This window comes from Balaenoptera physalus (genome assembly GCF_965194825.1).
Source record: "Balaenoptera physalus genome assembly, chromosome: 13".
Classification (NCBI taxonomy): Eukaryota; Metazoa; Chordata; class Mammalia; order Artiodactyla; family Balaenopteridae; genus Balaenoptera; species Balaenoptera physalus.
Genome location: NC_138892.1, coordinates 67,104,143 through 67,128,192, shown reverse-complemented (window position 1 = coordinate 67,128,192; position 24,050 = coordinate 67,104,143). Strand labels below are relative to the sequence as shown.

Here is a 24,050-nt window from a genome sequence, read left to right as displayed (position 1 = left end):
TATAAATGAATGTTTTAGGCCATTAGTTCAGATTATAAGTCTTAAAAGTGTATTTTAAAAATGTAACTCATGATTAACTAGACAGTCTGTTATCATGAACCTAATATCTTCTAATTATAGTGAAAAAATATTGTAAGCCCAGGAAAATTTCACATCAATGATCTTTGCTTGATTTTTTCCAATGAGTATCCACCTCTCTCACAAGTGTGTAATAAAAAATACTAAGTACCTTAAAAGAATAACCCAGTTACATAAATCCAGATTATTACTTAGAAGGAAAATTATATAAAAGTTTTGACTGGAACAAATTTATAAAGTACAAATTAGTTCTGTTCCTATATTTAAAATACATGTGATCAGGCTTCTACCAAAAAAAAAAAAAAAAAAGGTACACGTAAGCACTTAAAATTCCACATCGTAACAGTCAGTTCTACGCTTTACATCACCGTGTCTCCCTATTCCTGTCCAAAACAAAGCTTTGCTTTGCAGCATTCAGGATTTTTGTTTGTCTTCTTTTTTATTATTTTTATTGAAATATAGTTGATTTACAATGTTGTGTTAGTTTCACATGTACAGCAAAGTGATTCCGTTTTTTATATATGTATGTTTTGTTTTGGTTGTAAGTATGTTAGTTTTGATCTCAGCTCAGCCCATCCTTTAACCAAGCATCTGGATTAGGACCAGCCAAGATCAGGCTCTCCAAACGCCCCACTGTCCATGTCCCCTTGCCAAAGGCAGCATGCGTTTCCCAGGAGCAAGGGTTTGAGGGCTGAAGGACCCAAGAGAAAAGGTTGAATTCAGAGATCCTCTGCAAACTCCCTGCCAGCCAGGCTCTTTCACACTCAGCATCGGGGTGATCACGGCCCCTGGAGGCAGCCCCTCCCCTTGCTGGAGAGTGTCAGTGGTTCGAGAGAGTTTTCCCTTGTGTCCAGACTCCCTTGTGACCTTGAACAAATCACAGCATCTCTGAGTCTGAGATTCTCCAAATATGAACGATGAAAGGAGTGATGATTTCAAAGGTCACACAGATCACAGAATTCTTCCTAATTACTTAAATGGCAGGAACTGGAATAAAATGTTTTCCTATAGGGACTTCCCTGGTGGTGCAGTGGTGAAGACCCCACGCTCCCAATGCATGGGGCACGGGTTTGATCCCTGGTCGGGGAACTAATAAGATCCCGCAAACTGCACGGCGTGGCAAAAAGAAAAAATTAAATTAAAAAAAAATGTTTTCCTGTAATATCTTTGGGGCTGAAGGATCTTATCTAACCGGTGAGGTCTGTGTTTAAAAGGCAGAGGCAGGGACTTCCCTGGCGGTCCAGTGGTTAAGATTTCGCCTTCCAATGCAAGGGGTGCCGGTTCGATCCTTGGTCAGGGAGCTAAGATCCCACATGCCTCGGGGCCAAAAACCAAAACATAAAACAGAAGCAATATTGTAACAAATTCAATCAAGACTTTAAATACGGTCCACCTCGAAAAAAAAAAAAAATAACACTGGGCAATAAAGAATTGTCAACGCGACTGAGCAGTGGCTAATATCCTATTCCCTCCGCACACATCCTGACGGCTCACCCACTCCTTAACCCCCAGCTGACCAGCGTCTGCCACTGGGAGCCTGGCTTGGCACTTATCAAGCTGTCACCAAGTACCCAGTTCCCCCAAAACCTCCATTGCCAAAGTCAGTCTTCCCTCGTCATCTGGTTCTCCAGTTCTCCAAATATTTGTAACTGTTGCCTACTTCCATCTTTTAAAAATTCTCTTCTCTTGGCCCCAGGGACAACACATGCCTGATTCATTCTCCTTTGCCATTTTCTGACCTCTCTTTTGTTTCTTTGGCTCCTTCTCCGTCCCCATCGTTAAAAATAACCGCTTTTTGACTCTTACCTTCGCCAGGAAGAATCCCGAAACTGAGCTCTCCTCGAAACCCTGTTACTAACTCACTGTGTGGCCTCAGACAACCCTCTCTGGGTTTCATTTATCCCTGAGAAAGGAAAGGAGCTGGACTTGATGATCCAAATCATAGCCCCTCGGAGCTAGGCAGCGCTACGCTAGTCTGTCCCAATCCCATTCCTGTCCTCCATCGGCATATGGTACATTTTCAGAGAGCCAGTCCAAGTCTGTAATGCAGCTAAGACCACCAGGAAGTCATCAATTCCAGGGTAGAAGAAACCTTAGACATCACCTAGTCTGAAATCTTCATTTCATACCTGAGGAAACCTAGGTCAAGAGTGGGTACTCGACTACCTCACAGCAGGGATGGGAATAAGGAGGAGGTCTCCGGGGCTCTCACATGTTCCAAAATCAGAGCTTAAATATCTTCCAAACCTCGTTGAAATGTATAATGGTATCAGAGTAAAATGTGATATAGAAGGTATAAACTGGGTAGGACACTTTAGAGCCTTTTTCCCTCTTAAAAAAAAAATAAACTCTGTACTGTAACTCTAAGAAATTTGGAGAGGTATTTGCTATAGAGGGTGCTTAACACAAAAGTAGCAAAATCAGATCACATAAAACATCTTAGATGTATATTTTTAAATAGGCAAATAAAACAGAACATCAAGTCGCAGAACACATATATTTACAATAATTCAAATGTTCAAAGCACAATACAGTGGTATCTCTTTAACAGTTCATATAATTTAAGACATACATTCACACAAGCATATAAACAAATACTAGTCTCCTAGACCAAAGGTTGAAGAAGTTACTCAGACGTTCTGGCACTGACACCTACATATTTATGGCAACAAATAATGATGGCTTTAAACTTTCAGTAAGATCTTTTGCACAAAGATAGGAAATGTACAGAATGGGAAAAAGACAGTCAAACAAATGTACCTTGACTGTACTATTTATCTAACACCATATGGGATGCGGCACTGCTCAGTAAATTTGATCAGGATAGTCTATTTACTCTGGTCTGCAATGATGACATGAACCGAATTATTCCCAAATCTAACTTTACTTTGTGCTTTATAAATAACTGCTGCTTGGTTCTTCCTTCTACATCTTTTAAAAATGAACACAACACTTTTCTTTAACATAACTCAACTTTGGTCCCAATAAGTTAGTAAAATCTCTTTTTTAAGAATACTAATACTTGGAATTTATTTTTTCTTTCAAGAATCCTGAGTAAAAGAACAGTGTCAGTCATATCACCTCCAGGCCAGCTTTGAAATTATCAGTGGTGCTAAAGACTAAGATATTATCTAGAACTTAAACTCTTAAAAACAATCCCATCTTTCTCTGGCACAAACCTAAATGCTTTAGCACATTTCCGATTAACCAGGGAAAGAGACCCTTTGGTTGTATTTCAGAAAAACAAAACAACCCCATTTCTGTCCTGCTGTTTATTTCTGCAGACCACACACAAAGCTGAATATGAAGAGATTCAATCACTACATCATAAAAATACAGGCACAAAATTAAGTGGACGCCACAAAGGGTGTGTCTGAAAACACTGAATTGACTGAATCTGAGTCAGATTTCACCCTCGTGGACTTTAAGATGCCCTCAGCTATGACCGTTTCACTGGGAAAGAGCCTGACTTTCCCATTCTGCCCTGTCGCAGTATCCTTCAGGGGTTCCAAAAACACCACTCTTTTCCCGGCCCCTGCCTTCCGTTCATCGGCGGGGGCATTGCTTTCAGGGCCAGGAGTGAGAACAGATGCATGGGCATTGCTTTGGTTTAGCATATTTTTTCGTCTCTTGGGTTTACATTTGCAGGGACATGGTGTCAGATAGAGGTACAGAAGTACCAAAACAATGCTGGCCACACAGGCTGCAAGAGTAGTAAAAGCTGTGTTAAATGCCTCGTGAGCATGGGATCTGTTTACGGTGAAATTGCTCACGTTTATTGTGATATCCACAGTTTCATTTAACAGACGTGGCCGATTCATTGCAACACAGGAATACACTCCAGCATCCTCAAAACGAGGACTTTCTATAACCAGACTTCCATTGGGAAATACGTGAAAGTTTTCTATCTCTTTATCGGGCTCCAGCACTCTGTTATCTGGACCGACCCACATGAAATCGGTATTCACGTTACCAGTCTTGCTATCACAGTGGACAATCAGCCTTTCCCCCACTTGAGCCTCATGAATAAAGCCAAGGGCACGGAAGGAACCATTGATGATACTGTCAGAGCAGTTCATAAAGCTATCCTGCAGAAGAAGCACCTGATGGAAGTGCCTAGCGTCAGACCACAAGCAACAGGTATAATCATTCTTAAAATCCATCACTGAGCTGAAGTGCCTGCGATACCAAAAGATCAGCAACGAGTAAAGGGAGCAGTCACAGACAAATGGGTTTCCATGAAGGTAGATGCCTCTCAGCTGCTTTCCTGGCACTAAATTTATATGATGCATCGGCAGGGAGGAGATCCGGTTATAAGAAACATCTAGAAACATCAGTTCTGCCAGCTTGAACCTTCCAACGTACAAATCCATGGGAAACTGCGTGAGAAAGTTTCCACTTAAGTAGAGTTTTTGCAGTTGGGAGAGCCCTCCAAACGCTGAAGGGTCGAGATAGGAAATGTGATTGTTGTAAAGCAGGAGCACTTCCAGAACCTTCAACTCTTGGAACACTGCACTTTTCACAGTCTTCAGCTTGTTGGATGATAAGTCAAGACACTTCAGATTTGGAGTGGTGGAAAAACTGTCCATAGAAATGCTCGTGATGTTGTTATGCCGAATAATGAGGGTGTTCAGCTTTACAAACGATACCGGAATCCACTCAGAGTCCAGAAGCCCAATTCTGTTATAACTCAGATCCAGTCTCTTGATCAGTCTGAAAAGGTTCCCAGGCACCTTGGACAGGTTTTTGTTGGTGCAGCTGACGATGTCAGTGGCACAGATGCAAGCGGTGGGGCACACCCCGGAGGCCCCACGGCTCACAGTCACCGTGATCACCAACAAACACAGCAGTTCCCTGCAGCCCGGTCTGACAACTCCAGGCAGGGTGGGCAGTGTGTGTAAACGTAAAGACATTATGGTCGCCTCTAAGGCTCTTCCAGGCGCCTTTTCCACCAGCTCAGCCTCCCACCAGTGAACCTGGTAAACAATCAATATTTAAAGAGGGGTAAAAAAGCAAAGTTAACTAGCACTAGTTAACCCTTAAGAGTAATATCTGGCTTTCTTGCCAATAACTTTTGAAATGGAGGGTTTTTTTCTTCACACTGGGGAGCCTATGTATCCTTTTTACTGTTGGATGCAATTTTTCCTGGGTTACTCCTGCTTACAGACATTTACAGTCCCATTCTATCAACACAACCGTCTCAATATCAGAAACTCAATTGTTTTTCAAGGTGCATCCTGCGTCGTTTTTTTTAACTCTCTCCAAGAGTCACAAAAATATACAAACGCATCTTATAAACAATTACACGGAAATACTTAGCAAGCCACCCGTCGAGAAAGCAACTCACAGAGCTGGGAAGCCTCACGGGCTCCGGGGATAGGCCGCCGACGGTGGTGTCTTCTGCAGGTCTGTGCGTCTGTCTGTCACTCCGGCATCTTACGAGTTCCCTTCCCTTTAGCTCCCGGCGGGCGGCAGCCTCTCGCTGGCTCGCAACTTTGGGGAGTTTCAGGCAGCCGCAGCGGCGGCAGCAACCCCGGGCGCAGGAAACGTCTCGGCCGGCTGCGGTTGCTTCTCCCCGGCTGTCTTCATTGCTCTGCTGAAGGTACCGCCTGGGCGCTCTGGCCGTCGCGTGCCCGCGCGCGGGGCGCCCTGCTCCCAGAGCCTGGTCCGAGGGGCGGAGGCGCGGGGAGCGGGTCGGACCCGGCCCCGCCTCTCCGCGCACGGGAGGCTGCAGGGCCCGGGTTCCCGGGCGGCGCCGGCCGGGTTTTATCCCTGCGCGCCCGGGGTCGGGTGCGGGGCGGGGAGACCGGTCCCGCCCCCGCACGTCCTCCCTCCAGCGGGAACCAGCTCCCGGGCTGCGGGCCGGGGGCGCGCGGCGCGGGGAGGGGGCGGCGGCGCAGCCAATCGGGGCAGCGGCCGGCGCCCCTTTCGCCCCCACCCGGCAGCTCCGCCGCCGCTTCCACCACCCTCCCCCGACTCCCGGGTCCCTAGAGAGCGGCCGCGCGGGCGGGGCGGGGGGTCGACACCTGAGGCCGGGGCTGGCGTCCCCCGGGGTGAGGACTCGCTCGCGCACTCCTGCCAATCGCGTCCGCGAGCCCAGCCGGGGTCAGCAGGGTGATAGGGTTGGGGGAGGTTAAGGGACACGCCCAGCCCCGGAGGGAGAGGTCGCACCCTTCAAGACGCACTTCGTCGCGGCAGCGCAGGTCGCCTCCCTCTCCCACCCAGTCCGCTGAGCTCTCCGACCTCTTTACGGCTTGCTTTGGGCGAAGGCCAAGGGGGCTCGCAAAGCGCTAAGTGCAGTAGGTTTTAAAGGTTTACAAAACAAACACAGACGCTGCCTTCCGTCTCCGCCGTCATTTGGGTTCGGGGGGGGCGCAAAGAAATGGGGCACGTTCCCTCCGGTGCAACAGGATCTCTGCTAGGGGAAAGGAACCGGGAAAGCGCATCGGGGACACTCCGCACCTCCCTGGGAAATTTCTATCCCTTTCCTAACTCAGGAGGAAGCATCAGGGACAGGGATGGTCCCCCGTTCGCGAAGGAGAAGCTCAGGAAAGAAGGGCTGGAGCCGACCTTCCGCCTGGAAGGCAAAGATAAGAGTATTAAACTTAAAGAAAAAAAAAAAAAAATCCCAGAGCCAGACTTTTTTTTTTTTTTCAAAATGTGTTCGCGCCGGACAAGGACTGATCTCAGACAGAAGGGGTGTCTTGCGCGGACGTTCTTCATCCCTTCGCGAGAGGCAGGCTAGGAAAGTTGCAAGCAGGGTGGACAAGGCCAGGTGACAAGACCAGGCAAAATGAGGTGGGGGAAGGGGAGTGGAGCTGATGAGCTTTTAGATTAAAAATCCATTTTTGAAAAAAAAAAAAAATCCATTTTTGGTTGATTCCGAGATCAGTTTTTAACGATGGGATTTGACTGAGCCAACTGACCCATTTAGCCCTTATATCCGGATTAAAAGAACTAAATTACTGCCCTGACAAGAGATAGTAACCAAAGCAGAAGGGAGGGGGACATTGAAAAGAGGACCAAATTGAGAACAACAGTTGGGGGCAGGGCACATAACTTGTAATATTACTTAAAAAATAGAAGCGATGATGTAGACAACCAACTGCCCCCCACACACACACGCACACCCACTTGCAGTACCGTGAATTTAGTGAGAGTTGTTCTCTACATTGTCCGTTAATGGATTCATGTGGTAGCACAGATCTGCTGGGCCAGCGCCAAATTTAAATAGAATTGTGTGCATCATTAATTTAGTTAGGCTTTTTGTGGAATGAATCTGAAATAGCACTGGTAAATTAAGATTTTTCAGGTGAGAGCAGCTTGATTCAGATTAGTTTCAGTTTTATGAAAAGTTGAAGTTTATCATAAGACTACAGCCTGAAATGCTTCAGGAACGCATTCCTTACTGCGAGCTCCCAGGGGAGAGGAAGAGGTTGAGATTTTCTAAAGTTTAGGCCACATTTCCTTGGGTTCTCAAAAAAACTTGGTCTCCAGGCCTTCATTTTTACAGTTAGAATGATTAACACAGAGAAATAGATTAAAATTACTCAGAGGTAAAAATTACCCAGAGGTATACTTTTTAAATGACTAATAAATGACCAGGTGTTTGCAGGATTTTACTAAGTAACTAACATCCTATTCAAAGGAAAACATGAACGTGGGAGAAAGACCTGTATTTAAAAGGAAAATAGTCTAAAAAGAAAAGTGACCTTCAGGGGCTTCCCTAGGGGCTTCCCTGGTGGCGCAGTGGTTGAGAATCTGCCTGCCAATGCAGGGGTCACGGGTTTGAGCCTTAGTCTGGGAAGATCCCACATGCCGCGGAGCAACTAAGCCCGTGCGCCACAACTACTGAGCCTGTGCTCTGGAGCCTGCAGGCCACAACTACGGAAGCCCGTGCGCCTTAGAGCCCGTGCTCCTCAACAAGGAGGTCACTGTAATGAGAAACCCACGCACCGCAACAGAGAGTAGCCCCCCGCTCGCCACAACTAAAAGAAAGCCCTCGCGCAGCATGGAGGACCCAACACAGACAAAAATAAAATTAATTAATTAATTTTTTTTAAGTGACTTTCAAAAATGGAAACAGAATGGTAATGTTATGTTATTAGGGCTGAAGGCACATCTTAGAAATATTATGCAAAGATTACACAACCTAAATAAACTACATGCACTCAAATCCACAGGCAAGTTTATTTATCTATTTAGAGACCTGATTTTTGGGATTCTGCACATTTGCCAAGGGGAAAAGAGTTTTGAAAGGGATGGGTTTACTTGGCTTGGTGAAGAGAAAGCTAAGAGTTGACCGTAATAATGGTATTAAGGTGAGACCTTACTTTGTGGAGGATAACTTTATATCTTTCTGGCATCCCTTCCCCTTCTTCTACCAGATCCACTCTTCCCACTCGAAGGTATATTCCACAAGGGTAAAATGTTATGTCTTGGACACTGCTCTTTTCTTAGCTTCTAGAACCCTGCTTGACACTTGCTTGTCATTGAAGGAATTTTTGATGAATCAGCTGCTGAAGGGAGAACCTATTCTAGGCTCACCTGACCTGAATCTGCTCATTGCCCTCCTGCTCTTTATACTTCAAAAAGCTTTTCTGAAAAACAAAAGAGAGGAAAAGACGAGCCCTGCGAACATTATTTGAGTCCTGGATTCCACAGTGCCTGAAGGCCACTGCACAATTTTACTTCCTTTCTAATCACATTCTCCACCCCGCATCCTTTTTCTTTTTCTTCTTCTTCTCCCCCTCCCCTCCTCCTCCTCTTCCTCCTGCTCCTCCTTTGCTTAAATTATTTTGAGTTGTGTTGATGTCACTTGTGACTGAAAGAGTCCTAGTAATTATAATGATGGTAATAATAAATAAATATGTATTGGGCTATTATGTGCCAGATCTGAGCTCTGTGTTTTACATGCATTATTTTGTTTACGGCTCACCAAAACCCTGTGACATTGTATAATCCTATAACCCAGATGGTAAACAACTGTGTTCCAAATTATCTGAAAATGGAATGGGACAAAATTAGCTTGAAGCGCCACTTGAAGGATTTAGATTAAACAGAAGAGAGACGTTTTTGACAGGGTAGTTCCAGCCTGCAATGGGTTGCCAAGACAGATGGTTGAGTTGCCTTCTCAGGAGTTTAAAATAGGACACATAGATATTTCTCTGGTCTTTTCCACATGGCATAATCTATTGGTTTTTTTGACCATTCAGTAGTGACTCCAACGGATAGGAGAAAGTGAATTGACACTTGATGTGATGCTGAATCTAGTGTGCTTAGGCATGTGTGGTCCTTTGAGTGTCTGGCTGGGATTGGAAGTAACTCCTGCCTGGGGGCAGGGATTTGACTAGATGAAATCCCAGGGCATTTTCTAGCCCTAGGATTTCCAGAATTTCTCAGGTTGTAATCAAAGATGTAAGGAATTAGGTATATGAGACAAGAAATTGTTACAGCACTAGTTTGATGATTTGGAGTCATTTTTACTAATAATGAACACTTTAATAGCACTTTATATGCTATGAGGGGCTTTCACATTCTGTGTCTCATTTGATTCTAGCACGCCTCCTGTAATCAAGTGTAGTTGGGACACCAATCTAAAGTTGCCTCTTTTTTTAAAATTTTGTTTTATTCAAGTATAGTTGATTTACAATGTTGTGTTAATTTCTTCTGTACAGCAAAGTGATTCAGTTATACATATATATATACACTTTTTCTTTCTTTTCCGTAATGGTCTATCACAGGATATTGAATATAGCTCCCTGTGGTATACCGTAGGACCTTGTTGTGTATCCATTCTATATATAATATTGATAGCTTGCATCTGCTAACCACAAACTCCCAGTCCATCCCTCCCCACCTCCCTCCCCTTTAGCAACCATAAATCTGTTCTCTATGTCTGTGAGTCTGTTTCTGTTTCACAGATAAGTTCTTTTGTGTCATATTTTAGATTCCACATATAAATGATATCATATGGTGTTTGTCTTTCTCTTTCTGTCTTACTTCACTTAGTATGATAATATCTACGTCCATCCATGTTGCTACAAATAGCGTTATTTCATTCTTTTTTATGGCTGAGTAATATTCCATTGTGTGTGTGTGTGTGTGTGTGTGTGTGTGTGTGTGTGTGTGTATGCCACATCTTCTTAAGCCAATCATCTGTTGATGGGGACTTGGGTTGCTTCCATATCTTGGCTATTGTAAATAGTGCTCCTATGAACACTGGGGTGCATGTATCTTTTTTTTTTTAAATAATTTTATTTATTTATCTTTGGCTGTGTTGGGTCTTTGTTGCTGCATGCGGGCTTTCTCTACTTGTGGCGAGCGGGGGCTACTCTTCGTTGTGGTGCGCGGGCTTCTCATTGCGGTAGCTTCTCTTGTTGTGGAGCACAGGCTCTAGGCATGCAGGCTTCAGTAGTTGTGGCACATGGGCTCAGTAGTTGTGGCACGCAGGCTCTAGAGCGCAGGCTCAGTAGTTGTGGCGCACGGGCTTAGTTGCTCCGCGGCATGTGGGATCTTCCGGGACCAGGGCTCGAACCCGTGTACCCTGCATTGGCAGGCAGATTCTTAACCACTGTGCCACCAGGGAAGCCCGCATGTATCTTTTTGAATTATATTTTTCTCCAGATATATGCCCAAGAGTGGAATTGCTGGATCATATGGCAACTCTATTTTTAGTTTCTTAGGGAACCTTCATACTATTTTCCATAGTGGGTGCACCAATTTACATTCCAACCAACAGTGTAGAAGGGTTTCCTTTTCTCCACACCATCTTCAGCATTTATTATTTGTAGTCTTTTTGATGATGGCCATTCTGACCAGTGTGAGGTGGTACCTCCTTGTAGTTTTGATTTTCATTTCTCTAATAATTAGTGATGTTGAGCATCTTTTCATGTAAGTTGTCTCTTTTTTTAACCTTGGAACACATCGGGTGTTCTTCAGGGACAGCTCACAGGAGTATCTAGCTCTGCAGGAGCCTGATTGTTGCACGCAGAAGCTTTCTGCTGAGAGCCCACTCTGGGGGCAGCACTCTTGGTAGGGTTTTTGCAATGTGACTGCAACCTAGGCCCGCAGAAAACATAACGTTGCTCACAAGCTCTGGAATTGCACTCCACTCCTGCAACAGACCTTTGACCTGTTCCAGCTGGTTTTTGTAAATTGCCCAAGATTTAAGGTAGAACCAGATCTCGAACCCAGTACTATGTCTGGCCGTATGGAGACTTGAGCTCCAGCCCCTGTGCTCTCTTAACTCCAGGTGGCATGTGGCTGGATTCTTTGGAAGCTCCATAGGCTAGAAATGGGGCAGGGAGTGGAGACGGAGCATGCAAGAAGTACCCACATACCCTCCCCAGGGAGAGCCCACAGTGGGGCAACTCTTCAAGCAATCACCATTCACCCATCTGCTCTTTCTGTCTCCTGTCTTCATGGACACGGACTGGATAGGATCTTTGCTGTTGTTCTTTTTAATTTAGCTGAAATAAAATTCACGTAAACAAAATTCACTGTTTTGACCATTTGAAAGTATACTCTTCAGTGGTTAATGTCGTGCAACCGTCACCACGATCTAACTCCGGAATAATTTCATCACTTCCCGAAAGAAGCCCTGGACCCATTAAGCAGTCACTCCCAGTTCCCCTCCTCCCAGCCCCTGGCAACCACTAATTTACCTTCTGTCCCTATGGATTTTCTTATTCTGAACATTTCATATAAATGGAATCATACAAGATGTGGCCTTTTGTGCCTGACTTCTTTCACTTAGCATAATGTTTTCAAGTTTTGGATGGGTTTTTTTGGCTAAAGGTTGTAGGACCAGTTGGGATCATTCCTTTGAAAGTCTTGCATAGTTGGGTTAGTTGCACTTGAGCTTAGATGTGGGGCATTTGCCCCTGCCGTTGTCAGCCTTGAGGCCGGAAGTCCCATTTGTCCAGAGTCTTCAATTATGAAAGTATCAAGCCCCTGTGTGATTATAGAAACCTAGCAGTCTTCTGAGCTAAAGACATCTAAGTTCTAGTCTTGGGAAAAACTGCTTTCATCTCTCCATAGTACCCAAGAATCAATTAAGGATATGACAATTAATGGTTTCTTAAATTCCTTTTAACTTCAAAAAATGAATCTGATTTTCTGATCACAACCTGTCTCCTGTTGCCCAGGCCCCAGGAAGACAGACGATTAGAACACAGGTACTAACCAGTTAGAGCCGATCTGGGTTTAGTTCCTTCCTCTGGGTCAGTTATCGTTGCACCGGGCAGACACAAACTCCTCCTCTTTCTCCCCAATGATGTCAGTCTCATGGCTGCTTCAGGAAAAGCAACTGAGGACAAGTTGTCTATAGTAGAGACATCACTTTAATTTATTAAGTATTTGATCATGAAGAGGCAGCATCATTTCTCAGAGGAAAAAAAAAAGTGTATCCTTAATGTGCAACAGGGATGTGGGTGAATAAATGACTGTGCATGCATCCGTCATTGTGCTATATTGTCATTAAAAATAATGTGGCAGAGAAATATCTGGTGACATAACAAAAAATTACCAAAAAAGTGCTCTTCCAATTTTTGTAAAATAAAATACATATGTATATTAATTATATGCATGCATCAAAGATAATCTGAAAGAATATATACCTATCATAACAGTGGTTTTAAAATTTTTCTTCTCTTATCTGCATTTTCTATTTTTCTGCAATGCTTTTGTGATAAGAAAAATCACAGAGACAACTTATCATTGTTTAAAGTTACCGACGACTAAGTCACGTGCATCAGTGTTTCTTCTTTATTGTGATTACTACTTAATATTCAGCAACTCTAGTTTTAGAGAACAAACCCTCTTCTGGCTTCTTAGGCAGGAAGTGACTCTGATTTCCCCTGGTTTGAGATAATAATTGCTGTCCCCTCTTAGCACAACTGTCATTTATTTGGCAAAAATTTTCTGAGCATCTGCTATGTTCCGGGCACTATTCTTTAGCCTGAGAACTTCAGCAATACACAAGGGCTACTGTAGCTCACAAGTCTTACTAGAATGAGGCACATATAGTCACTCACATGTTTCTTGTTGGCCAACTGTCCATATTCCCAGGTTTGCAACTCAACATCCTTGGTTGGGATCAACTCCCAGCAGTTGTGAATCCTTCCCTCTCACAAAACATTTTTAGACCAGCCTTTGTAAAGAGCATGGTCCCCTGCCCCATACCACCATTGGTTTTTCAATTAGAAACAACAAAAAAGTAACAACTAAAAACCTTTTTTCCTAATCCTAAAAGTACTATGCATTCCTTGTAGGAAAAGTGGAAGATACAGAAAAACTGTAAAGAATCAGAGAATGCCATTTATAATCTTACTGGTAACTTTATTTTTGCTGAAAGAATAAATCCATTGTTGTGAGGAAACTGAGAATGTTGCAAAAGGATGGTTTTCTCTTTGTCGTAATTATGTAACAAGAGAAACAAGCAGACCTTTCTTTTCTTTCTTTTTTTTAAAAAAATACTCTGAATTCTCAGCCTTAGGAATGAAATAAGCAGATGACAATTTGCTTTATAAAATTCAGTCTTAAAGCCATGCGTCTAGCATTATGGTTCCATTTATGACTGGTCATAAATGGTAGGTGCTCTAATTTTCACTTTGCTTATTATTAGCCTGAAGGGATCGTCTATTTGAATTCTTAAATGCTGTTATATCTCTCAAAACTGGGGCTAATTTTCTCTCTGAAAAATATGGATAATTTGTAACAAACCCAGTTTAGAGAACTAGATGAAGCATTCAGACTCCAGTTTTATGTCCTTTAAAAAATATGATTTCCTGTAGCAGTAATTAATTTATCATACCTTTGTTAAGGTGATACTTGATTATTCAAGGAACTATCTGATTGGAAGCAATCATTATTTGCTAGTCAACATTTACACAAAATAGAGTAACATAAAATTGAGAGAGAAAATAATAAACACTCTATTATATAACCAGCACTGTTGCAAATACTAATTCAATTATTTTCAGCAAATCCAAGGCCCTCTCTGGTGAATGCTCCGTGAGTAATTGTCTCTGGAGCTCTGCCCTTTCAGTCTGTGCTCGTGAAAAGAAACATTGTATTCAAATGGGGGAAGGCAGAAGGACCTCTGGAAAGATCCAAGAAGTGGGCTTGATAATAAGACCCAACATTCATTCTCACCATCTGCCAGGCTTCTCATTTAATTCTTACAAGGGTCCTAAGAGATGGCCATTAACATCCCCATCTTCTAATGAGGGCAGTGGGGCTTAGTTGATTTATATAACTTGCCCAAGATTAGTGGTAGAACCATATCTGTCACCCAAGTCTGCCTCGCTCTGATCTCATGCTCAACCATTAACTCTAATGCTTCCCATTACGGAGTAGAAGGGTCAGCCATAATTTAAGTTCCGTTCAGCAAATATTGTTAGTTCTGGCCACACTCCCAGACCCATGATATGGTTGCCCTCCTCTAGGAATTTGTAGTGTTATTAGAATAATTACAGGATATAAGACAGTATATAATTCAATTTCAAATTGGATATAACCAAGAGCTAAAATATTTGCAACAGAAAATATGTACTTTGGGCACTGAAAATTCCAATACAAGCAGAATTTTAGGTCTTACTCACTTTTTCTAATTTTAGGTCAACCATTTCTTGGTTGACCAAGTAGCTGATTCAACAGAGTGATTTGGATACAAATAAAAACATAATTCAGGAGAAACTATTTGAATGGTCAGAGATGAAAATGAACTCTCAGAATTAAGCAACAATAATATGAATCCTTCTGGCTCATTTTATCCACGGCATTCACAATGGAGAATTACAAGCAAGGAAAGTAGCATCTCTCTCCTGACATGTGCAAAGGGTCTGAAACATCCTCTAATTGTATGCCAAATGGCAATTATAAAAAAAAAGGGCAATGTGGTAAAATTGAGCATTGAATAAAGAATCATATCTCTGGGTTCTGGTGCCAGAACTTACATTTACTAACTGTGTGACCTTAGGGAAGTTGACCTGGTCTTTCAGACTCTGAAGTCTCCCAATTGTGAAATGGAAATGCGGTACCCATGTAGGCTCTATGTGAGTTCACGAGGCTGATGGAGATGAGACATGTGAAAAGTGCTTTGGGAACTATAAAGCTGTAAAAGAGTATTACAGTGAGTCCTGTTCATGTGTTGTTCAGCCTTATTGCCCTTGTGCCTTGGATGTGATCTGACACAGCACAGATGTTTAACAAATGTTTGTTGAACCTAATGGAACCAAAGCTAGGTTTGTGTACAAAATAAACAGATCTGGAGAGGTGATGTTTGTACTAATTATGTGGCTCCCTTGAGCCGGGCTGTACCAGAGAACAACAGGTCTTCATTTGGCCCTCGTTTGAAGAACCCGTTGTTCGCTCAGCCCTGCCTTACTCTCCATGGTACTCTCAACTGCTGCAGATGGGAATGAGTCGCCAGTCTGCATGCCTGGGCTGCCCAAAGCCCCAGGGGAATTGAAGCTGGCAGGTTGTGGGGAACATCCTGGCTTAAGACCTTTAGTTAGCAGAGATGACTGGCAATGTCAATACACACTGGAGGGTACCCAAAGCGGTTTTGAACTACAGGGAAAAACAAAATTAAAAAATAATAATAATCACTCTCTCTGGAGAGCAGTTTTGACATGCTGCTGCTTGTGTCTTGCACTGTGATGGAAATGCATGGTAGGAAACTAAGGAAGCTTTCCTTGGAAGCAGTTATGTAGAAGAGGTCAGGTGCCAATCTGAACAAGTTGCTGGAGGATGAGTCAGCTCACTGACATTTCCTACTTTACAGAAACAGCAGGATGATGGAAAAACATGCTATTGTGGCAGCTGTCCACATTTATCTCAATGTGGAATTTTTTATTTACTCAGTTATATTTATTAGAACTGTTGGACATCTGAACTCCTCTTTCCTAAATCTCCTTTGCTGGCACTGAGCACCTTAGTTCTATTTTCATAAGCAGAATAACAGTGACACAATGAGTATCAAATGTGTTTGCTTGTTTGTAAGGTGTGTCTGGGGGGGAAAGCTGGATGGTGGGCTCTCCAGATGGACTACCTTGAAAGCATCAACACAGCCCAGGTTGGCAGGTACAAGCTTGATATTTTTTTTTTTTTAAAGATTTATTTATTGATTGATTGATTACTATGTTGGGTCTTCGTTTCTGTGCTAGGGCTTCCTGTAGTTGCGGCAAGCGGGGGCCACTCTTCATCGCGGCGCGCGGGCCTCTCACTATCGCGGCCTCCCTTTGTTGCGGAGCACAGGCTCCAGACGCGCAGGCCCAGCAGCTGTGGCTCACAGGCCCAGCCGCTCCGTGGCATGTGGGATCCTCCCAGACCAGGGCGCGAACCTGTGTCCCCTGCATTGGCAGGCAGACTCTCAACCACTGCGCCACCAGGGAAGCCCCCAAGCTTGATATTTTTGATGTCCCAGAGTTAATTTGTTGTGTGGAGAAAGATTTATAATATAAACCAAAAGAATACCTACCTGTGAATTTAAAGCAAAAATCAAGTGGATCAGAACTTGATATGGTCCTAATCATAGTTTCTGCCTATAAGAAAGCTTTGGGAAGCCAAGTTTATAATCACAAACAAATTTACTGAGTGCGAAATAGAAGAGAAGAGTAGTTAGTTTGATGAGTTTAATGATTAGTGGTATCAAGCATGACAAATCCATTGCCACAGGAGAGGTATGTCTGCCAACAAGTCCACATATTCAGGTTGGCTGGACACGGCACTGTCATCCCTGGACAGAATATGCCAAGCAGTTAATCAGTGAAATCTTAAATTACACAAGAAATACAATGACATCATGACTCTGCCCCAATCAGAAAATTACTCTTCGTATTAAAGATAATCTCTCCCTCTTTCTTCATCAGTACAGTAACAGAGTAGCAAAGGCAGAACAACAATAAATAAGGCAGAATGGTGATCAGAAGAGAGGCAGATGGACAAAGAACACAGAACTCATCAGAAAGAGTTCTCAGAAAGCTGCGGAGCTACCTGGAGAAAAAAAAGTCAGCCTCCAGAAATAATCCTGAGAAGCAGGCGTTTTGCAGAACCTCAATAAAACATAATGGTAAATATGCATATTGAAAGTAAACTGAATAATTACATAAGCAGAAGTTGAGTTCTGTCCAACCATTTTGAAGGAAAAAAAAAATGTTCCGGCAGAGACAGTCATGAGATAAGAATCATGTAGCACGTACAGAAGAGGATTAACAAAACAAGGGCAAAGTCCCCCAAATCGAGGAACAGAACATTTGCCGGCACCCACTAGGTCCCATGTTCCCTTCCAGTCTCTAAATGCCCAACGATTACCACTCTCATGACGGCTGGATTAGTTCTGCCTGTTCTGATACATTGTATACATGAAATATATACTCTTCTCGTCTGGCTTCTGTTGCTCAACTCTATGCTTGAGAGTTTCATCCATATTTTTGCATGTAGTAGTAGATTATTCTCACAGCTATGTAGTATTCCACTGTGTGACTATATCACTATTTAACCATTTTATTTTTGATGGACTTACGGGTAGTTTCCAATTTTTGCCTATTACGAGTACTGTTGCCATGAACATTCTAATACATGTCTTTGGATAAACATCTGCACAAAATTCTATTGGGTATAACCTGGAAATGTGTTCACTGGATCACAGGTTATGCACATACGCAACTTTAGCAGTAACTGCCAGTTTTCCAAAGTGGTTGTACCAAAGTATTCTCCCACAAGCGGTTTATGAGAATTCCTATTCCTCCACATCTTTATCAACACTTACTATTCTCCATCTTTTTCATCTTAACCATTTTGGTGGGTAGGTCTTAATATTTCATTGTGCCTTTAATTTACATTTCCCTGATGACTAATAAACTCGGGGGCAATTTTTCATATGTTTATTGGCCATTTACATATCCTCTTTTATAAGTCTTTTGCCCATTTTGTTGTTGAACTGTCCATCTTTATCTTATTGGTTTGTAGGAGCTTTCTAAGAATTCTGGATCTGTGTTTTTTATCATATATATTACCTAAGTGTGTATAAATATATATGTTTAACATTTTATCCCACCCTGTAGGTTGCTGTTTTACTCACTTTGGGTGAACATAAGTTCTTAGTTTTAATATGGTCAAGTTTATCACAATTTTTTTCTTTTATTTTCCTTCTTTTTTATTTCTTATTTTAAAAAGCATTGCCTAGTCCAAGGTCATGAAGATGCTTCCCTCTAAAAGCTTTATTGTTTTATCTTTCAATTTATTTCTCCAATCCAATCTTGCTATGGTCTGAGTTCTCCAATCCATCTTGCTATGGTCTGAGTATCTGTGTTCTGCCCCAAACTCATATGTTGAAATCTCAACCCCCAAGGTAATGGAATTAAGAGGTGGGGCATTCGGAGATGCTTAGGCTCCAGAGAGATCCCTATCCTCTTTGCCATGTGAGGTCATAGCAACAAGACACCATCCATGAATGAGGCAGCAGGCCCTCACCAGATGCCAAAGTTTGTGGTATTTTTGTTATAGCAGCCCGAACGGACTGACACACCTGGAATTGATCCTTGTGTGTAAAGTGAGGTAGAAGTCAATAGACATTTTTTCCCCATATGGATATCCAATTGACCCAGCATAATTTTTTGAAAAGACCACCTTTTTCCTTTACTGAATTGCATGGTCATTTTGTCATAAATCATGTGATCATATATGTGTGGGTCTGTTCCATTGGACAGTTATCTGGTCATGTACTAGTATCACACAGTTTAGCTTTATATTAATAGTTCCTGATATAGTATACGTCCTTCACATTTGTTCTTTTCAAGAATACCTTGGCTATTTTTGGCCTTTTGCATTTCCATATGAATTTTAGAATTGATTTGTACATTTCTGGGAAAAATATCCCATGGTTTAGATTTTGGTTGAGAGTACATAGAAGTACGTAATAATTTGGAGAGAACTTATATCTTTACAATATTGAGTCATCCAATCCATAACAAGTCCATTTATTTGGCTCTCCTTTATTTTTTCTCGATAATATTTTCTAATTTTTAGTTTAGAGGTCCTGCACGTCTTTAATGAGATTTATTTCTAAGTGTTTGAGTTTTGGGATGCTATTATAAATGTTTTATTTTCTGTTTGTTTATTGCCAGTATATACAACTATGACTCATGTCATAATCAGCTCAGACTGCTATAACAAGATACCATAAACTCGGTGGCTTATAGACAACATAAATTTATATCTCACAATTCTGGAAGCTGGAAAGTCCAAGATCAAGGTGCCAGCAGATTTGGTGTCTGGTGAGGGCCATCTTCTTCATACGTATATAGTGGCTTTTCCCTGTGTTCTCACGTTGTGGAAGGGGTTAGGGATCCCTCTGGAGACTCTGTTGTAAGAGCGCTAATCCCATTCATGAGGGCAGAGCCCAAAGGCCCCATCTCCTAATACCCTCACCTTTGGGGTTAGAATTTCAAACTATGAATTTTGGAGGGAACACAAACAGTCTATAGCAACTAATTTTTGTATATTGACTTTATATCCAGCGTCCTTCTTACATTCTCTTATTAATTCTAAGAATTTGTCTATAGATTTTTTAGAAATTTTCTATGTGCATGATCATACTGTCTGGAAATGACAGTTTAATTTCTTCCTTTTCAATCTCCATGACTTTTATTTCTTCCTCTTGCCTTTTGCCCCGGTTAGACCTCCAGTTACAATGTGGCCATTCTTGACCCAGTCCCAATATTAGAGAGAAGGTTTCAGTGAAAGTTTCATTTTCAGTGAAAATGATGTTTGCGGTGGGTAATTTGTAAATATTCTTTATCACATTAAGGCAGTTCTATTCTTACTTGGCTAAAAGTTTTCATCACAAGTAAATGTTGACTTTATGAAATACTTTTTCTGCATTTGATATGATCGTGTGATTTTACTCCTTTTTATGAATGTGGTTAACTGAGTTTATGATATTTGAATGTTAAACCTGCTTGCCCACCTAGACTAAACCGTCTTCAGTTTACTATATCACTGGATTTGATTTCCTAGTATTCTGTTAAGAATTTTTAAATAATGTTTATGAGAAAGATGGGTTTGCAATTTTCTCAGAATGCTTGTCAGAGTTTTAAAATCAAGTTCATGCTGTTTTCATTTTTTAAAAGTCTGGAAGTTCTGCTTCTGTTTCTGTCTTCATGAAGAATTACATGTGTTATTTTTCCTTAAATTTTTGGAAAATTCATTGATAAGCTCTCTGGGCCTAGACTTTTCTTTGGGGAATGGATTTTAAATAATGGGTTCAAATTTTTAAAACATACACAGAACTATTCGTATTTTCTGTTTCTTCTTCTATCAGCTTTGGTAAGGTGTGTTTTTCAACAAATTTGTCTATTTCATGCAAATTGTCAAGTTTATCTGCATAAAGTTGTTTTTGGAATACTTTTATTGTGCAATCAATAGTGATATCCTCCCTTTTATTGCTGTTGTTGCTGATTTGTGGGTTTTCTACTTTTCTTTTTCAGTCTTGGTTTTATTAATTTTGTTAATCTTTTCAAAGCCAGTTTTTGGATTTGTTGATTTTTTTCTATTATATGTTGGATTATTATTACCTTGATTTCAGTTTTTGTCTCTATCATTTATTTCCTTAGGTTTGATTGCTGCTCTTTTTCTAGTTTCTTGAGATTAATACTTAAATCATTGATTTTAAGACTTTTTTCTTTTCTACTATATGCTTTTAAGGCTATATATTTCCTTCTAAGCATCATTTTAATTCTTCCCATAAGCTTTGAAATGTATTTTTAATTATTCAGTTTAAAATATTTTCTATTTTCTTCTTCATCCCATGGATTATTTAGAGTGTATTGTTTAATTTTTAGCAGTTGGTTTTTTTCTATTTTCATTATTGATCTCTACTTCAATTCCATGGTGGTCACTGAAGATATTCTTAAATATGTCAACATTTTGAAATTGTTGAGACTTTATATTACAATATATTGATTTTAATAAATGTTCCATGTACATTTGAAACGAATATGAATTGGTCATTAATAGGTGCAATTTTACATGCATGGCAACTAGATCAGGCTTGCTAATTGTACTGTTAATATCTTCTATATCCTTACTGATTTTTTATTTTTGGCTTGTCCTACCAGCTATTGAGAAAGATATGTTAATGCCTCCCACTGTGATGTTCATTTGAACATTTTCCCTTTTTGTTCTGTCCATTTTGGTTTGATTTATTTTGAAGCAATGCTACTGAGTGCATAGAGAAGGTGTAATATCTTCCTATTGGATAGCCCCATTTACAATTATAAACTGTCTGTCTTTATCTCTAATAATGTTTCTTATCTTAAAGTTCACATTGCCTGATATTGATAGAGTTACACAAGCTTTTTTCGTTGTTAGTTTTTGCTTGGTGTTATTTGTCTTTTCTTTTACATTAAACATTATTATTATATTTAAAGCATATGGGTGTTTTTTCAATCTAGTCTGACAATCATAGTCTTTTACTTCAAATTTAGTTCATTTACATTCAGTATAAACTCTGACATAACTAGCTTTCCAGGTAAAATTTTATTTTTCATTTTTTATTAGGCTCTTCCCTTTTATATTCCTTTTTTCTTTTTGTTTTATGTTCCTTTTCCCCTTTTTTTGCCTCTTTTAGATTATTCAAAAATTTTAAATTATTTAATGTTTTTATTCTAATATCTTACAAATAATACATTAGTTTCTTGTTCTGATAGTAGTTATCCTAGAGAATACAACACATATCCTTGATTGATTACAGAATTGTACCAATTATTATTTTACCACTCCTCTGATATTATCAGACCCTTAAAACTTTTAAACTGTTTACCCTTCCTGACTTTTCTGTTCTTCCTGTTTTGCATTTTAGTTCTACATAGATTTTACTCTACAAAAAAAATTACATTTATTGTTTTGTACAGTCAATAGTAATTTATAAATACCCATATACTTACCCTTTTCAGTGTTTTTTATTCCTTCCTGCATATTTTTTCAAAAATAAACTTGCAACGCAGCCACTGTGTGAGTTAAGTATGCTGGTTTAAATATATTCGAGATAGAATTTTGATTAAATAATCACCAAAAGTAGACTGTAAGTTTGGGTAAGACAACTTTAGTATCGAGGTCAAGCAGTAATACTGATTTTTCAATAAAGTCCTGAATTTACTCAGTCAAATTCAAACACTTACTGAATGGTGTTCTCCAGTTTTCAAAGAGCATTAACGTTCAGCTCTCAGTTGATACTGTTAATAACTTGATGGATAAGCCAAAAAGACAAAGAAGTGAGGATCATGGGAGGAAAGAGACTTGCTCACATTTACACACCTTACACTGAACCCAAGTCCCCTGATGCCTAGTTCAGGTCTTCAACTATCTGTATCAACTAGAAATACCTAAAATAACTCATCTGTCTATAAAGATAAGTGTGGGTATGGAAAATACATCCCTCAAAATACACAATTTAATTACAACTTCTTAAATGATCACCCTCTTCCTTCTTTTTATAGCTCTTAATCTAGATTTTTAAAACTCAAAACAGACATAAATATCTGCCTGTAGCAAACATAGTAAGTTTCCTCCCAGCTGGAAGCTCACATTAAAGCCAGGCAGGAGTGAGGAAGGGGAAGCGAGATGGATTATATTATGTTTATTTTAGTCTTTCTGCTTAGTTTTTCTTTCCAGGCACTGGACTGAACTCAGTTTTCAGAACCAGAAATAAACACTGTTTATGTATCTGTATTTATTAATACTCTGCTTTTAGAAATTTTTAGGTACAATGGTTTCCAAGAGTATTTTGGGAACTTCTCACTGGTGATATCTAGATTGTATTCAGTGGAAAGTCAACAAACACATTCCCCAAAGAGCCATTAATAAAATAAACTCTTGGAGTATATAAGGCTCTCCTACTCTTCTAGCAGAAGGCAGAACAGAACAGGTGATTACTAAGGTTAACTAACTGAATGAATGAATGGATGAAAAGAACCTCAGTACCTAGCTCTGTCTCTTCTGTTTACCCAAAGATTCTCTTGGCCCCATTCACAGGGATGGCAGTGGCACCGCTGAAGCAGCAGTTTACTTTCTGTTAAATTTATAGCAGAGGGAGAAAAGGGATGGAGACTCAGAAACCAGATTTTCATCCATGCTCCAAACACAGTGCTACTCGGTTTTGTGCCATAGCAGACAAGGTCCTGCCCCTCTGCAAGTGAGGCTTGCCCACTGCCACACTGTGAGGAGAAAACGTTTGGTCTGGAGTAATGGTTGACATGCTTTGGGACACTTGTGTCTCCTCCCCAGTTCCTGTCTCTGAGGATTCCTGCTGTTCACAGCCTGTGCTGTAAAGGACAGGCCTAAGTGGCCCTGACCCCACCCCATGTCCACCTCGCCCCAGTCTGAATAGACCAGGAGCAGACTCATGGACAAGGACGATTAGACTCTCTCAAGAATTTGAGCCAAATGACAGAAATGACAAAGGATGGTTGTGGACTCCCTCTCAGAGCTCACGTCCAGTCTGGGCTGAGGTTGGCGCCAGTGCACGCCAAAGTCAAGTACAACCAAAGTTGCTTGAAAGCCAAATTATGAATAATCAGAGGAAGCCAAGTCTTTCGAGGGAAGATATTAGATATGCTTAAAAATCAAGGAGAAGAGTCAAAAGAGACTCTAGTCTCAGTGAAATTCTAGTTCCCAGCTTAGGTCACTATGAAGTCCAACTGGACTTTGTTTCCTGCCTCTGGATGTCTGTAAGGTTGCCGGTTTTATCTTTACAGTTAACTCCTCTTTTTAATTTGAGTTAATTCGAGTGAGATTGGACTCCTAGCAACCAGCAATCTCTTGACGGATCCCTTCTCCCCAGGCACCCTGCTTTGGTGTGGCCCCTCTCTCTCCTGTGAGGAAAGAACACGATCTGAAAAACTTTCCCACTATCAAATTGTCTGACTTTTCCAGTAACATTTTAGAAAAGCAGTGCAGTGAGAAGG

At 41.0% G+C, this 24,050-nt stretch overlaps 2 protein-coding genes across 5 annotated transcripts in view; one reads left to right on the top strand and one right to left on the bottom strand.

Annotated features, from left to right (window-relative positions):
- Positions 1-2,503: 2,503 nt before the first annotated feature.
- AMIGO2 (adhesion molecule with Ig like domain 2) lies at positions 2,504-5,803 on the bottom strand. Its single transcript, XM_082422588.1, has 2 exons — positions 5,426-5,803; positions 2,504-5,054 (listed from the first exon to the last, which is right to left on the bottom strand). The coding sequence occupies exon 2, from the start codon at positions 4,989-4,991 to the stop codon at positions 3,426-3,428; it is 1,566 nt and encodes a 521-aa protein (XP_082278714.1). The 5' UTR covers positions 4,992-5,054; positions 5,426-5,803; the 3' UTR covers positions 2,504-3,425.
- Positions 5,549-24,050, top strand: part of PCED1B (PC-esterase domain containing 1B) — a 148,954-nt gene continuing 130,452 nt past the window's right edge. For all 4 annotated transcript variants that reach the window (XM_082422622.1, XM_082422624.1, XM_082422621.1 and 1 more), the window contains exon 1: positions 5,549-5,680. The gene's annotated coding sequence lies outside the window, so the exon portion shown is untranslated. The remainder of the gene's footprint in view (positions 5,681-24,050) is intronic.

What these genes read in the sequence shown, in the direction of transcription:
- AMIGO2 (XM_082422588.1), bottom strand. Translation starts at nt 4,991, where the DNA reads ATGTCTTTACGTTTACACACACTGCCCACCCTGCCTGGAGTTGTCAGA.